Source organism: Giraffa tippelskirchi, chromosome 1 (assembly GCF_054371585.1).
Source record: "Giraffa tippelskirchi isolate mGirTip1 chromosome 1, T2T-mGirTip1v1.2.pri, whole genome shotgun sequence".
Taxonomy (NCBI): Eukaryota; Metazoa; Chordata; class Mammalia; order Artiodactyla; family Giraffidae; genus Giraffa; species Giraffa tippelskirchi.
In genome coordinates, this window is record NC_137275.1 from 74,118,730 (window position 1) to 74,135,139 (window position 16,410).

Here is a 16,410-nt window from a genome sequence, read left to right on the forward strand (position 1 = left end):
AAATGTGTGCTTAGAACCCGCAAATCAAAAACATCAATTTATTTGAAATGCATCCAATTTAAAAGAGACATATTCCGCCCGCTCCCCACCCTCAGCCTGCCACCAAATATCTACAAACCTATGGATTTAATCAATTAAATTTTGATTTTTTAAAAATTATGTTTGATTAAATAATCAAAAAATTATTTAATTAATATTTATATTTATTATTATTTTTTAATATATATATTCAATTTTAATTCACTTTTTAAAATAAATTTATTTATTTTAGTTGGGGGCTAATTACTTTACAATATTGTAATAGTTTTTGTAATATTTATATTTAAAGCAAAACTGGGGGGACTTCTCTGGTGACCCTGCATCTAAGACTCCACACTCCCAATGCAGGGGGCCGGGGTTTGATCCCTGATCAGAGAACTAGATCCCACATGCCATAGCTAAGAGATCGCACATGCACCTAGGACCTGGTGCTGCCAAATAAAAGTTTTTTAAAAAGCAATTTTGGTAAATAGGAGCTGACATCTTACATAGGGCCATTTATAATAAATAGGCCATTATAATAAATAGGGCCATTTATCTTTACTCTCACTTTTTACATGATTCTTACAATGGAAGTGTGAGATAAATGAATAGTGCAATCTCCATTTCACAGCTGAGAAAGGTAGATGAAGAGGTTAAGTAATCTTGAAACAATATTAAATGTTTAAAATGAACTCAGAGCTCTGCTACCCCTAATTGCTGTTCCAACATTCAACCTTCATCCGTAATTTTCTTTCACACACCTTTTAAGTGCCCAGTAAAGTTTTTTTTAACATAGAATTTTTATTTTCTTATTCAGTAACAAATTTTATATATCCTGAGAGAAAAATTAGAAAATGATGATTAAGAAATCTAAGCCAGCTATCCAAAAGTCTACAAGCAATAAATGCTGGAGAGGGTGTGGAGAAAAGGGAACCCTCTTACACTGTTGGTGGGAATGCAAACTAGTGCAGCCACTATGGAGAACAGTGTGGAGATTCCTTAAAAAACTGGGAATAGAACTGCCATATGACCCAGCAATCCCACTGCTGGGCATATACACCGAGGAAACCAGAAATGAAAGAGACGCGTGTACCCCAATGTTCATCGCAGCACTGTTTACAATAGCCAGGACATGGAAGCAACCTAGATGTCCATCAGCAGACGAATGGATAAGGAAGCTGTGGTACATATACACAATGGAATATTACTCAGCCATTAAAAAAAAATACATTTGAATCGGTTCTACTGAGATGGATGAAACTGGAGCCCATTATACAGAGTGAAGTAAGCCAGAAAGAAAAACAACAATACAGTATACTAATGCATATATATGGAATTTGAAAGATGGTAACGATAACCCTATATGCGAGACAGAATAAGAGACACAGATGCATAGAACAATTTTATGGACTCTGAGGGAGAAGGTGAGGGTGGGACGTTCTGGGAGAATAGCATTGAAACATGTATATTATCATATGTGAAACAGAACACCATTCCATGTTCGATGCATGAGACAAGGGCTCAGGGCCGGGGCAATGGGATGACCCAGAGGGATGGGATGGGGAGGGAGGTGTGTGGGGGGTCCAGGAAGGGGAACACATGTAAACCCATGGCTGATTCATGTCAATGTATGGCATAAACTATTACAATATTGTAAAGTAATTAGCCCCCAACTAAAATAAATAAATTTATAAAAAAAAAAAAAGAAATCTAAGCCAGTCCTTCAGAGGCATGCAAATTATCCTGTTGACGTACAGTTTAAAAATCTTACATCCAATCTCATTCCAATAAACCACTGCATTTAGAGTTAATACAAATCATGACAACCTTCTCTTAAAAATCTTAATAATTGTTAACATGCATACAGTGGTTAAAATATGTAGGGTATTTGCAAATATGTGGGAGGTATTTTTAGTTTTACACATTCTAATTCTCTTAAATCTCTCAAAAACCCCACGAACTCTGCATTTGACAGATGAATAAACAAGTATAGATAGGCTAAATGATTTGCCCAAGGTCACCCAGCTAATTTGTGCAGAGTAGAATTCAAAGCCACATGGTGGCTCATGAAACAGCACTTTCAAGCAGTAACCCTGCTCTCGGTCATAAACTGCTTTACTTCTGCTACACTGAGAATAAATTACCATTCTTTTATTTTATATAGCAGTTATCAGATACATCAGCTTGAAATAATTCAAACCGTGCAACAAAAATCCATGTCCTTGAAAGTCATTGTGAATCCAATTTAATGAACGTGACTGGGGATTTTCATGTTTCTAATGCCGTTTGTCTAAATGACAAGCTGCTGCACACTTGAAACTGAAAATGAAGCTTAAGTAAAAATAGAGGAAGGGTATCTGAACTCTTTGTATGTATCTGAACAATAGCCTGGTACCTCTTAAATAAGTATAATTCCGTTGCATATATCACATTAATCTGTTATTTATGTGATATATGCAACGGAATTATACTTATTTAAGAAACAAAAGAAATAAAAATCCATTCTATTTAATTTTATCTAGGACTGATTTAGATAATATTTTCTTCTAACTCAGAAATAAACTCTTTCCCCTCCCCCTATGTTTTCATGGCCCTTCTAGATGCCCTTCAAGGATGCTGAGAGTCAGTGCTATGAAAGAAAAAGATAGTTAATGATATTGTACATAAGTAGTGTTTTAACTGCCGGGTAGTGGGTGTTTGCGTGCATGTGTGCATGTGTGTATGCATGTGTTTGTTCTGTGACCACAAAACCAGAGGGGGAAGTGTGGGAGCAAGTGGGCTGGGTAATGGCAAAATGCCTCATGACACATCTCTCCGCCCCCTGTGTAGGTGGAGAGCATCTGGAGCAGCCTTTAAATTCTGGGAGATCCTGGTTGTCAGCAGCAGGGAGAGCAGGCCAGGAGGGCAGCACTGAGCACTGCATCAGCATCACAGGGGACTGGACTCTTCTCTGCCGCCGCAGACCAAGGTAAGCCTGCAGTTTGCTACATGACTCATGTCCTCTCTGTGCACTGCCTCATTTCATTGGGAAGGTCAATTTGTAAGGAAAAGAGTATAATGGCAAATGCTGTTAATCAGACTTAAGTTGTTCTTGTCTTTTGAATATGCATGCCAGATCCAGGGCAGATGTCCCTCAGGAAAGGTGGCCGGTTATTTTGAAAGACAGTTGAATATAAAACTTAAACATATTTCCATGTAGTCCTCAAAAGAACTGAAACTACTTTTTGAAGTCAGGAAATAAAAGCAAAATTCTATGCCCCTTTGGAATGATTGTATATACATCATTTTAAATGGATAGATGACTGTGGGGACATTTAAAAGGAAAATGCTTTTTAGTATTCATATAAGCTGATATTAATGCTAATTTTTAATGATTTGATTTATCCCTTTTTCAAGGAAAAAAAAAACCCTTTCTGAATATTTTCACCTCTATATTTAGCTATTAAACTTTCACCAAAATATCTATATGATACTGTTTAGACTTACAAATAGAAAAGCTGTTGACTTCAGTGTTTTCGTTTTCATTTCAAACTTCTAGAATACCTTGACTTACCAACTTTAGAGACAGCTTCATTTCACCTAAGTGATACCTTTTAAATAATTTAAGTTGAAAATCACATTTGAAATGCATGCTGGAAAATGGAGACAGCAAGTTTCTCTTTCTTATTTTTATTTTCTCCGTGTTTTTCTTCTCTGAAAAATAAATATTCTCATTCTTGCTTTATTATTTTAATTCAATTATTGCTGATCTGTATTTAGGTTTAGGTGGCTGGAGATATCAGGTAGTAATTGTGTAATCTCTGAAACTCTAAATGTTAAAGTTGAATAAATATAGACTTGTAAAATTCCTCTCTCCCTTGCCTAATAGTGAGAGATGGAAAATAGAGGTGGCAGTACAAATATTAACTCAAAAGATCATAATATTCAAAAGAAATTTGTTGAGTATTTCCACACAAAATACATATTTATTTGTGATGATTTTTGTAATGTGGTAGCCTAAAAAAAGTATCACTGTTTTGACCTTAGAAAAGATAAAATATTTCTTACAAAATATTTTGCAGAAAAAATCATTACCATGAGAATTGCAGTGATTTGCTTCTGCCTCTTGGGCATTGCCTCCGCCCTTCCAGTGAGTACAACTGAATCGTGTTTTTTTTTTTTTTTAAGTCCTTAAAATAAATGAATTGTGTGTTTCAATGTTGCTAGGAACACATTCACACTGTAATCTTTCTTCACCTTTCTATTTCAAAGGTTAAACAGACCAATTCTGGCAGCTCTGAGGAGAAGCAGGTAAGCATCTTTTTGGTTTATTATATAGTTATTTATGCAACTGCTGCAAGATGTACTACAAACATATGACAATTTTACTTATTTGCACAGTCAAACAAAATAACCAATAAGTATTTATTGGGTGCTTGCTATGGTTCTAGTGCAGTATCAAGCATAGAATTGCTTTTAATTAATACAGTCTCTTAAAACTAAACTAGATTTCTTAATACAATAAAATGATGCTTTAGGTCGATCATTTCTATAAAGTGAGTTCTGTGAAGTTGTGTGACTTTTGTTTTCATGAGTCAACCTAGTTCTAGAAGTAAAAAATTCCATCTTTCACTTTACTTAATGGCAAGCTAAGTTTAAAATTCACTTCACGTATTGGAGAGTTGGCATAACAATAATATTCACAGTATCTCTGAAGATATTTGCTAAGAAACCCATTATCTTAAAAAAGAAAAAAGTATATTTATGCTGTTTGTATCTATTGTGCTTATCAGATGACTTCAGATTTTTCTAACCAAACATAAGACCAAATCAAACTCTTCATAATTATTCTACCCAGCACCATAGATGTACCTGCCCCTCCACAATAGGTGAAACTGTGCCAGCCAAACAACAAATGGGTATTGTCCCAAGGAGCTTGGACAAAAAGGCACACAGGGTTCAATTCCAGATAAACAGAATAAAGGCCAATATAGAGCTGTCTGAGGTCACTGCAGTTAGATTGCTCAATGAAGATGTTAGGAGAAGTACTGCAGTGGGTGTTTGGATATGCAAATAGGTATATGTAAGTGTTTCTGTTTTCCAACTGATATAAGAACACAAGTATTGAATCACAATAATAAGCCAGAAAGTTAACATTTCCAGAGAAAATAGAGGTCACACTCTTTGAGGCAAGAATTAGTGCCTTTTTAATAGAATAAAATATAATTCATGAAGCTATGGCAGTGTAAGTGGTTAAATGTTACTTAAGAGATAAGTGGAAAGCAGAACCTTCTAGAATCCTAGAAATGTAGAGCTAGTAGGAAGTATGGAAAGTCTATAAAGAGACACCCCTGAAGATGAAAACACTGGCTATCTATGAGTGATATGATTACTGAGCAATTTCAGTTTGTTTTTATCTGTATGTTCTTCATATTGCTTTTTAAAAATTATAAATTTATCTTATAAATACAGATAAAGCCTGATTACATGTATCTCAGAAAAATATATTAATTATATATCAATTATAACGTATTTGTGTAAATATTATGTATCTATTTATATAAATATATATTTTAAAGAAAAAATAGGGAACCTTTGAACTCATCTACAGCAGTAGTTTTCACATTTTTTAGTTAAAGAAAACCCTTCTTTCAGCAAAAACCTTCATAGAAGTCCAATATGAAACTGCTCTGGTTATAGCCAGACATGGGGAAACCCAAAGTGCTACTGACTAGTTTCCTTCCTTTCTTCCCCTCCTTGGCTGTGAAAGAATTCTTGGAACCCCTAGGGTAACTCTTCTCAGTGACAGAGATGTGAAGTGATTGCCCTGGGCCATGCAGCCCACCAGATGACACTTATTCAGAGCAATTTCCACTCCTCTGCACTAGCATCTTATTGCCATTTCCCAGATAAATAATTTGGCTGAGTGAAAGATCATTCCATTCATGTCTTTGGCACCTTACAACAAGAGAACTTTTATGCAGTGGTGTTGATATTATATTTCTGCACTGTCCACTAAGGTAGCCGTAAACACATGTGACTATTGGACACTCACAATGTAGCTAGTGCCAGAGAAGACAGTTTTCTTTATTAACTTAAATTGCCATGTGTTTCATGGCTAGAGGATACCATTCACGACAGCACAGCCTGAGAGAGTTTTTCTTCTTCCATAGAGGAAGGAGACAAGGAAGACCAGTGCTAATTAAGGGCACCTCTGCTTTAGTTGTGTTTCATCTGAGGAATTTCAGCTATCAGACATATAACAGGAAGGCAGTGTATCATCAGGGTGAGGAGCCACTGGATTTAAACCCTGGCTCTGCTACTTACTATCACTTAACTTTATTGTGGGCTTCCCATCTGGTGGCTCAGATACTAAAGAATCTGCCTGCAGTGCAGCGGACCCGGGCTTGATCCCTGGGTCAGTCAGGAAGATCCCCTGGAGAAAGGAATGGCTATCCACTCCAATATTCTTGCCTGGAGAATTTCATGGACAGAGGCTGAAGGAATAATAATAATGATGATGATACTCATCTCAGAATTAAATGAATTAGTATTTATAAGTCACTTTGAAAGTGTGCCTGGCTTACAGTAAGTGCTATGTAAAAGTCTGTTAAATGAATTTATCAGAAAGAATAACTTATGAAAGACATTGCTAAGGTTCTAATTGACTAAATAATGCATATTATGCTTATCTGTCAAGATTGGGGAAGAATAGTTGTTATTTCAGCTTATCACTTAGAGATCCTTGTTTCTTTAAAAAAAATAATAATAATGACAAATATGCAACTCTCTTTTGTAGCTTAACAACAAATACCCAGATGCTGTAGCCACATGGCTAAAGCCTGACCCATCTCAGAAGCAGACTTTCCTAGCACCACAGGTATTTTTCATTTTAATTAACCCTAAATATTAAAATTCTCACAATTAAAGAACAACCACCACAAAAAATAGCCACCAAGCAGGGCATTTGGGCTGGTTAAATGGATCTTTCCTGCCTGTTGGGCTTCCCTGATAGCCCAGTTAGTAAAGAATCCGCCTGCAATGGCTTCCCTGGTGGCTCAGACGGTAAAGCGTCTGCCTGCAACGTGGGAGACCTGGGTTCAGTCCGTGGGTCAGGAAGATCCCTTGGAGAAGGAAATGGCACCCCACTCCAGTACTCTTGCCTGGAAAATTTCCATGGACTGAGGAGCCTGGTAGGCTACAGTCCACGGGGTCGCAAAGAGTCGGACACGACTGAGCGACTTCACTTTCCTGCCTGTTTATAAATGTGAGCTTAGGACACCAATTGATCTGCCAGGTTGTCTTCCCGCTTAATCTTTCCACCAATGAGGCTAGAAAAATAAGACCTTCTTTGGATGGAAAGAGCTAACTTTTGAATAAAAATTTAAGTGTGTATGATGTACACTGATTTGTGTCTTTTCTTCTTAAGAATACTGTGTCCTCTGAGGAAACTGATGACAACAAACAAAATGTGAGTTTTCACCTTGATTCTGATGTCTGTTGTGTCTTAGACTCAGGAAGGCACTCTTTCCCCTAATGACATTGCCCAGGTTCAAATTCTGGCAAAACTCCATTAGCAAATCCTCCAGGAACTCTTTTTATTGGGTCTATTAATATATTTGCTGAGCAAAGGGCTAAGTTAAATTTGCTTTCCTTAAGATTCTATTTGAAGATGCTAAGAATCTATAAGAGAAGTTAGATAAATGACTCAGGATATTTGCAAATCAGAAGTGTAATAGACATTAACTGGTTAACTGAGCTGTAGTTTCTACACATGGATAACCGAGTCACCTTTTGATTGTCCATGCTAATAGGGAGGTGATTTTAGTTTTAGGGGTGTGCATTAATACATGGATTCTCTGATCCCCTGAAAATTCTCATTTCAATTAGAAAAGGTAATCTCACAATTATGTATCTGTATTTATTGCATCATTGAATTTGGTAAATTAGTGTTTAATATGAACAAGGAAAACATTGTCATTGATACAAATATTATAACTCATACGTTTGGCTTGAAAATATCTATGAAAATAGTTTTTATGAGAAAGCAAGAAAAATGCCTTAGAATAGGATTCCATTTACCCTTGTGTTAAAGGGGAAATTGGAATAAGCTCACTTTAGCATTTAAAAACCATTAAGTGCTTTGTTGTGAATACAAAGATTCTAAAACTAAATAAAGATAGTAAAAGACTAATGCACTATAAAGACTAAAGGACGATAAAAACCCTGACACCCATTTTTCTGGCCATCTTGATTTCTAGACCCTCCCAAGTAAGTCCAATGAAAGCCCTGAGCAAACCGACGACCTGGATGATGATGACGATGAAAACAGCCAGGACTTCAACTCTAATGACTCCGACGATGCGGATCACACCGATGACTCTGACCATTCCAACGAGTCTCACCATTCTGATGAATCTGATGAAGCTGATTTTCCCACTGACATTCCAACAATCGCAGTTTTCACTCCACCTTTCCCTACAGAAAACACAAATGATGGCCGAGGTGATAGTGTGGCCTATGGACTGAAGTCAAAATCTAAGAAGTTCCGCCGATCTAGCGATCAGGTAAATCTTGAATAGACACATCAGATGGTTATGATTAGAGCCCAGTTCTAGGAAACTAGAGTCTGCGTGCTCACTTATGTATTCATTCAGCAAGTATTATCACTTTATGATCATTGAATACAAAACTTTTTCCCACTTGGTTTTTGCATTCAAGTTCACATAATTTCTCCTTAATTTTATCTCTCAATCACAATGCAATTTTTCCAAATCCTGCTTATAAAGCACTTATTGTATTCACTTTTTAAAATTAAAAAAGACTTTGGAAAAGAGTAATTATATAGTGGTCATATCTTGAAGTTAAACACATAAGAACTGGAGAGTTGCAAATCACACTGACTTTATATCAAAGGATCTGGATATGGCACATAGCCTTGCCACTTACTATTGATTTTACTTTTAACTTTTGATTCATTTTCCCTTTATGTAAAACAGATAATGAGACCTACCTCATAGATTTCCTCACATACATAATTCATGTACTTATTAAACTAAAGGAGATGACATAATGAGAGGACTTGGTTTTTTAAAAAGTAACATGCTAGTATTTTCTTTTCTTTTCTTTTTTTGCTTCAGCCAAATTTAGACATTTTTATAGAATACTTTGGTGTGGAAGTTAGAAGGCATTAGAGAATTACAGTGCTTCCTTCTCTAGCTGTTCACTGAATTCTTCTCCTGTTTGTGCTGTGATTCAGAGTCCGGATGTCACAGAGGAGGACTTCACATCACACATGGAGAGCGAGGAGATGCATGACGCACCCAAGAAGACGGGTGAGCTGAAGGACCACAGCAAGGAAACCAACAGTAGCGAGCTTTCCAAAGAACTCAAGCCGAAGGCCAAGGATGAGAGCAGCAAGCATTCCGATGTGATTGAGAGTCAGGAAAATTCCAAACTCAGCCAAGAATTCCATAGCCTTGAAGACAAGCTAGGCCTAGATCATAAGAGTGAGGAAGAAGACAAACACCTGAAAATTCACATTTCTCATGAATTAGATAGTGCCTCTTCTGAGGTCAATTGAAAGGAGAAAATACAATTTCTTACTTTGCTTTTAGTAAAAAGAAAAGGATACATTAAAGCAGGGTGGGAGACAATATGAAATGCGTATTTCTCAGCTTAGTTGGTGAATGTATATGTGTGTAGATCTGGAAACAGATCATGTTTTTGATCATTAGTGTGTGGCTTCATGGTAACACCCTTATAAACTAAAAGCTTCAGGATTTAGTCTATGTTCTTTCCACCTAAAAAATGCAAACCATCACAGCATTTTAATGTTTGCTACCCTTTTATGAATAGAAATTTATGTAGAAGCAAACAAAATACTGTTACACACTTTTAAGAAAGAATATAAAATTTCATGTCACTATGATCTTTTGTTTTTTAAATTAGTATATATTTTGTTGTGATTATTTTTGCTGGTGTGAATAAATCTTTTATCTTGAATGTAATGAGAGTCTGATGGTATCAGTTGTGTTTCTTATTTGGTTTCCTACAGTTGCCTAGCAATTATAAATGTAATCATTTTAATTACATTAACATGCTGGACATAATACAGAGCAATCTAAGACTTGCTGGGTCAATTATACAGCCTCTGACTGAGCTATAGTTCCCGTCGAGGAAAGAAGAGTCAAGCAGGGGTTGATATTCAATCAGGAACTCTCCAACCATGCAGGCGTCCGTGGGTCACTCCCACTCAATGAAAGCAACCTTTTTCTAATTTTCACAAAGCTGATACAAAAGTTAATAAGGGCTTCCCTAGTGGCTTAGTGGTTAAGAATCCTCCTGCCAATGCAGGGGACATGGGTTCAATTCCTGATCCAGGAAGATCCCACATGCAGCCGGAGCACCACAACTACTGAGCCCACGTGCTTAGAGCCTATGCTCCACAACAAGAGAAGCCACCACAACAAGAAGCTCCTCCACTGCAACCAAGAATAGCCCCCGCTCCCCACAACTAGAGATAGCCTGCGTGCAACAACAAAGACCCAGCAGCCAAAAATAAATAAATAAATCTTTTTTCAAAAAAGAAAAGTTAATGAATGCCTAGATGCAACAACAAATCAATTTTACTGTTTCTTATCATTCTCCGTTAATTCTCTCAATAAGTTTATTGCTTTCTTGCCCTTGAATGACAACTTGGTAGTTCCCATAGCTATTTTGATTTTGGAAAAAACCTAAATGCAGTTTCAGCTAATACTCAAAATTTTCAACTTCATTCAAAACTAAAAGTTCTGGAAACCTGAAGTGGAGCACGTGCCTTTATTTCATGCTTTGCTCCTCTGCTCTTCCTAAAACTAGAAATCCCATTGGAAATTTTTAAATTCTTTATTAAACAACTCTTGGGATAAAGTGGAAAATTTTAAATTGCATAATTTCTTAAAAAGTATTGTAATGAAATGTAAACTCAATAGAGTACAGTTAAACCAGTGATCACAGAAAATCCATAGCCTTAAATTCTTGGCAGCATCAACAAAATAAAAGAATGAGAATCAATATATAAATATATTGAGTTCCCATCTTAAAAACTAGAAAAGAACAACAAAAGAAAAGAAAACATAAGGAAGGAAATAATAAAGTTAAAAGTAAAAGTAATGAGGTAGAGAACAGAAAAGCAATAGAAACTAATCAATCAAAATGCTGATTCTTTGTTAAAAAAAACAAATCAGCACAACAGATAAACCACTAGCTGACCCAATAAAGGAAGAAAGGGAGAAAACACAAATAAGAAATAAAAACAAGGAGATAACCAAAGACATGACAAAATTTTAAAAATCAAGTGACTCACTTTGCACAAGTCAAACAGAAAATCTAGGTGAATTGGATTATTTCCTAGGAAAATACAATTTACCAAAATTGACTTTGCTGATCATAGAAAACACAAATGGAAATTTTCTATAGTGGAAAAAGAAAAAGTTATCAAAGAACTATCTATAAAAACTAGGCCCAAATGATTTTACAGTAGAATTTTATCAAAACTTCAAAGACTAGATAATCTCAATACCATTTAAATTGTAGCAGAAAAGGAAAACTCTCAAATGGACCTTATAAAACAAGTATTACTTTGACATAAACCTGGTAATGATTGCAAACACACACACACAACTATAAGTCAGTCTCACTTGTGACTGGCAATGGGAAAATCCTAAATAAAATGCCAGCAAACAGAATCTAAAATCAAGTTTAAAGAATGCATCATAATCAGGGGGATTTATTTCCAGACAATGATGCTTCAGTATTAGTAAATTCATTCCTATAATGAACCATATCATTAAATCTAGACAGAAAGATGTCATATGATTAGATCTCTGTCCGAATACTAGCATCGTTATTAATGAAGAAGCATTACAGGAATTTCCATTAAGAACAAGGACCAAGTAAGCTTCTCCTTTCTCTCTGCTATTATATAACATAGCTTTGAAAATATAAGCTAGCAATCATAAGCATTTAGATGCATAAGAAGTGAGAAATAATTTATGTTTTTATGTAAACTAATACTACACCTAGAAAACAGAATAAGTACTAAAAATAACAACTAACAAGTTCTGTAAGGAAGCATGATATAAAATTTAGCTGAAAGCATATTTACAAAAAACATTAAGTGACCATTTAAAAGATATAATGTTACTAATATAGAAACAAAGATAAAATCCTTAACAGAAAATGTGCTAAAACTATTTTGGAAAACTGTGAAACACTCCTGTAAACCAAAAAAAGAGGCCTGAAACAAACGGAAAGGCTCTGTTTATTCTCATACAGGAAAATCCATCATTAAGATATCAATACTCCTTTCATAATATATAAATGCAATGTGATCTCAAATAAAATAAAAGTCATTTTTTCCCTGGAGCTATGCAAGCTAATTCTATAATCCATCTGGAAAAGTAAACATACAACAATATGAAGGAAAATCCTGAAAAATAAAAGCAGTAAGGGAGAACTAGCCCTAACAAATATTAAGACCGTAAAACCTCCCTAATAAAAACACTATGGTATCAGCAAATAAATATATTTGTTGTTGTTCAGTTGCTCAGTTATGGCCAACTCTTTGAAACCCCATGGACTGCAGCATGCCAGGCTTCCCTGTCCATCATCATCTCCTGCAGCCTGCTCAAACTCATGTCCATTGAGTCAGTGATGCCATCCAACCATCTTGTCCTCTGTCATCCCCTTCTCCTGTCTTCAATCTTTCCCAGGATCAGGGTCTTTTCTAATGAGTCAGCTCTTCCCATCAGGTGGCCAAAGTATTGGGGCTTAAGCTCCTTCCAATGAATATTCAGGACTGATTTCCTTTAGGATTAACTGGTTTGATATTCTTGCTGTCCAAGGGACTCTCAAGAGTCTTCTCCAACACCACAGTTCAAAAGCATCAGTTCTTCGGCACTCAGTCTTTTTTATGGTCCAACTCTCACATCCATACATGACTTGGGAAAACCACAGCTTTGACTAGATGGACCTCTGCTTTTTAATATGCTGTCTAGTTTTGTCATAGCTTTTCTTCCAAGGAGCAAGCATCTTTTAATTTCATGGCTGCAGTCACCATCTGCAGTTATGTTGGAGCATAAGAAAATAAAGTCTGTCACTGTTTCCATTGTTTTCCCATCTATTTGTCATGAAGTGATGGGACCAGATGCCATGATCTTCATTTTTTGAATGTTGAGTTCTAAGACAGTTTTTTCATTCTCCTTTTTTACCTTCATTAAGAGGCTCTTTAGTTCCCCTTTGCTTTCTGCCATAAGGGTGGTATCATCTGCATATCTGAGGTTATTGATATTTCTCCTGGCAATCTTGATTCCACCTTGCGTTTCACATAACGTACTCTGCATAAAGTTAAATAAGCAGTGTGACAATATACAGCCTTGACGTACTCCTTTCCCAGTTTGGAACCAGTCTGTTGTTCCATGTCTGGTTCTGTTGCTTCTTGACTGAAATAAATAGATAGAATGAACCAAAAAGCAAGCTACACCAAATCTACTGATGCTTTGATCTTGCACTTTCCAGCCTCCATAACTGTTGGTATTTGTAAGGCACCAGTCCATAGCAGCCCAAACAGACCAAGACACCACCATCCTTGTTGTCATCATTAGTCAAGTATATTGGACTCCCAATATACTTGCTTTAATTGTCAGTTCATCACAATTAACTGTAGGTAATATCTTTATTAATTGTTACGGTGTACCAAAGAAGACAAGAATCCATTTCCCATTGGTAAGTGGTTTAGCACTATACTCAAATCCAAGGACATGACCAGGTTAATCCTGAAACTGCAGTTTTGAATGGTGGTACCATTAAAGACCATCCTCTACACTGTATCAGTTAAGATTCAGTGAGAAGACAAGGAACACATCAGTTATTTAAAAAGGCAAAATTTAACATAAAGACTTATTAACAAGAAGTGGGGATGAACCAGAGGACATTAAAAAAAAATCACCTTAACAATACCATAGGATTATCTGCTTGCTCAGTCATATCCAACTCTTTGCAACCCCATAGACTGTAGCCTGCTGGGCTCCTCAGTAGATGGAATTTTCCAGGAAGAATATACTGGAGCTATAAAAAGGAACACATTTGAGTCAGTTCTAATGAAGTGGATGAACTGTTATATTATACAGAGTGAAATAAGTCAGAAAGAGAAAGACAAATATCATATATTAATGCATATATATGGAATCTAGAAAGATAGTATTGACAATCCTACTTGCAGGGCAGCAAAGGAGACACAGACATTTTGGGCACCATAGGGGAAGGAGAAGGTGGCATGATTTGGGAGAATAGCATTGAAACATATACATTATCATATATAAAATAAACAGCCAGTGGAACAATGTATGATGCAGTGAACAAAAAGCCAGTGCTCTGTGAAAACACAGAGGGGTAGGATGGGGAGGGAGGTGGAAGGGGAGTTCAAGAAGGAAGGTGTATATATATATATATATATATATATATATATATATACCTAATGTCGATTCATGTTGATGTATGGCAAAAACCATTACAGTATTGTAAAGTCATTATCTTCTAGTTTTAAAAAAATTTAATTAAAATTAAAAAAGAATACTGGAGTGGGTTGCCATTTCCTCCTTCAGGGGATCTTCCTGACGCAGGGATTGAACTCATGTCTCTTGTGTCTCCCGCATTGGCAAGCAGACTTGTTTACCACTCACCACCTGGGAAGTCCACCCTAGGACTGAGAGTACTCAAGGAACAATTTGGAAAGAGGGGCCCTCTCCCCAAGGCTGAGATTCAGACTTCATTAAAGAGAGTGTAGCTGTAGCCCAGGGGATGATGGAGCAGTCTCTGGCGTTACCCTGGGCCAGACCTGGTCCATAGCTGGTAGGCTGAAGTTGTCAAACAGGGCACTTCCCACTGGAGTGCCTAGGTCTACTCAGGAAACCATGGGCCACGACTGAGCAGGAGACTGAATAGGAACTGCCTGCCAGAATGACAGCAAAACCAGCTGGAGAGTGAGCTGCACTGAATGCTCTGCAAGCACATTACAGCAACTGTTCTTTAGGAACAAAAAGAGGGGACCTACACAAGCAGGAGCAGCCCGTTCCTGCGGTGTCCTTCCAGTGCCCTCTGCTGACGAAGCCTGCCATCATGCCAGCTGGCAAAGGAAACATGCTTACAAGGTCCAACTCCATTATTACAAAGCAGAGCAGAGGCAATGGACTCTGAGAAGGACAGCAGTCAGCTGAGAGCTGTCACAGGCCATTGGGAGGAGGAAAGGTTTATTCCTGTTTTTAAGTAAAATGAGTTAAAAACTAGGCCTGGAAAATCACTTTCATGATAAAAGCAAGGAATCATTCAAAGACAAAATAAAATCATATACAAGGGACCAAAGAGCAGACTTCAAGGAGACTTCCATTGGCCAAAACTGGAGCAATTTGAGAATAAAAAGAATAATGGAAGTAATAGATTATAACAAATTGAATTTCTTAATTCCATTAGTATACAGTGAGACTGTAAGAGAGCATAAAAGAAAGGTCTTCTTTGTAGATGAATGCCAGTTAATAATAATAAATGTAGAGGAAAGAGAAAATTACAAACTCATTTTGCAACCCACAGTGTAATACTGATTCAGGAAATGATCACTAATGAATGTTAAAAATCATTGCAGAGAAGGTTATTGGGAACAGGAAATTCGACTGGTCTCAGAACATTACTCCACTAATTACTAACTCCAAAGGAAGAAGATGCTTTTAACTAGAAAGATTTACTACTCACTCTCTTCATCCAGTAATCAGACAGCTTCACTAATGGAACTGCTAAATATGTGCCTTCTAATGTGATCCAATAAGAAGATATAGCATCACCTATCAAAAAAATTTTTTCAAAAACTGTTTAACTGATTCAAATCAGAAGAAAACAGAACAAATCTAGAAACTGAGCTACTCAGTTATACAACAGGCCCAACTTTTCAAAAAGTAGAGTTGCCAGATAAAACACAGGACACTCACTTATATTTGAATTTCAGACAAACAACAAATCATATTTTAGTATAAGCACAGGGCATATGATAATAAAAGATGATTCATTGCTTTTCTGACTTTCAAATTAACTGAGCATCCTGAGCATATTTTTATTTTCTAAAATCTTTCATTTTTTTTTTTTTTTTTTTTTATTGACTGCGTGACAACCTGAGATAGAAGTAATGTTAGGTCAGCAAACAAAGTCACATATCAAACTAAGAAGGTATTATGGGACAAATCACATTTTAATCAGTCAGAGCTTAGATAAATGCAGGAATATTGATAGCATTTATGGTTTGTATAACAGCCTGTGGTGTGACAGAGCAATAACACTTTGAAATATAGTCAGTGGATGTTAATTAACGGTAAATCAAAATGG

The 16,410-nt window shown here is 36.4% G+C and overlaps 1 protein-coding gene across 1 annotated transcript; it reads left to right on the forward strand.

The window, feature by feature from the left end:
- Positions 1-2,882: 2,882 nt before the first annotated feature.
- On the forward strand, positions 2,883-10,010 carry SPP1 (secreted phosphoprotein 1). The gene is made up of 7 exons (XM_081593700.1): positions 2,883-2,989; positions 4,083-4,150; positions 4,273-4,311; positions 6,800-6,880; positions 7,430-7,471; positions 8,262-8,567; positions 9,260-10,010. The coding sequence occupies exons 2-7, from the start codon at positions 4,097-4,099 to the stop codon at positions 9,581-9,583; spliced, it is 846 nt and encodes a 281-aa protein (XP_081449826.1). The 5' UTR covers positions 2,883-2,989; positions 4,083-4,096; the 3' UTR covers positions 9,584-10,010.
- Positions 10,011-16,410: the final 6,400 nt, after the last annotated feature.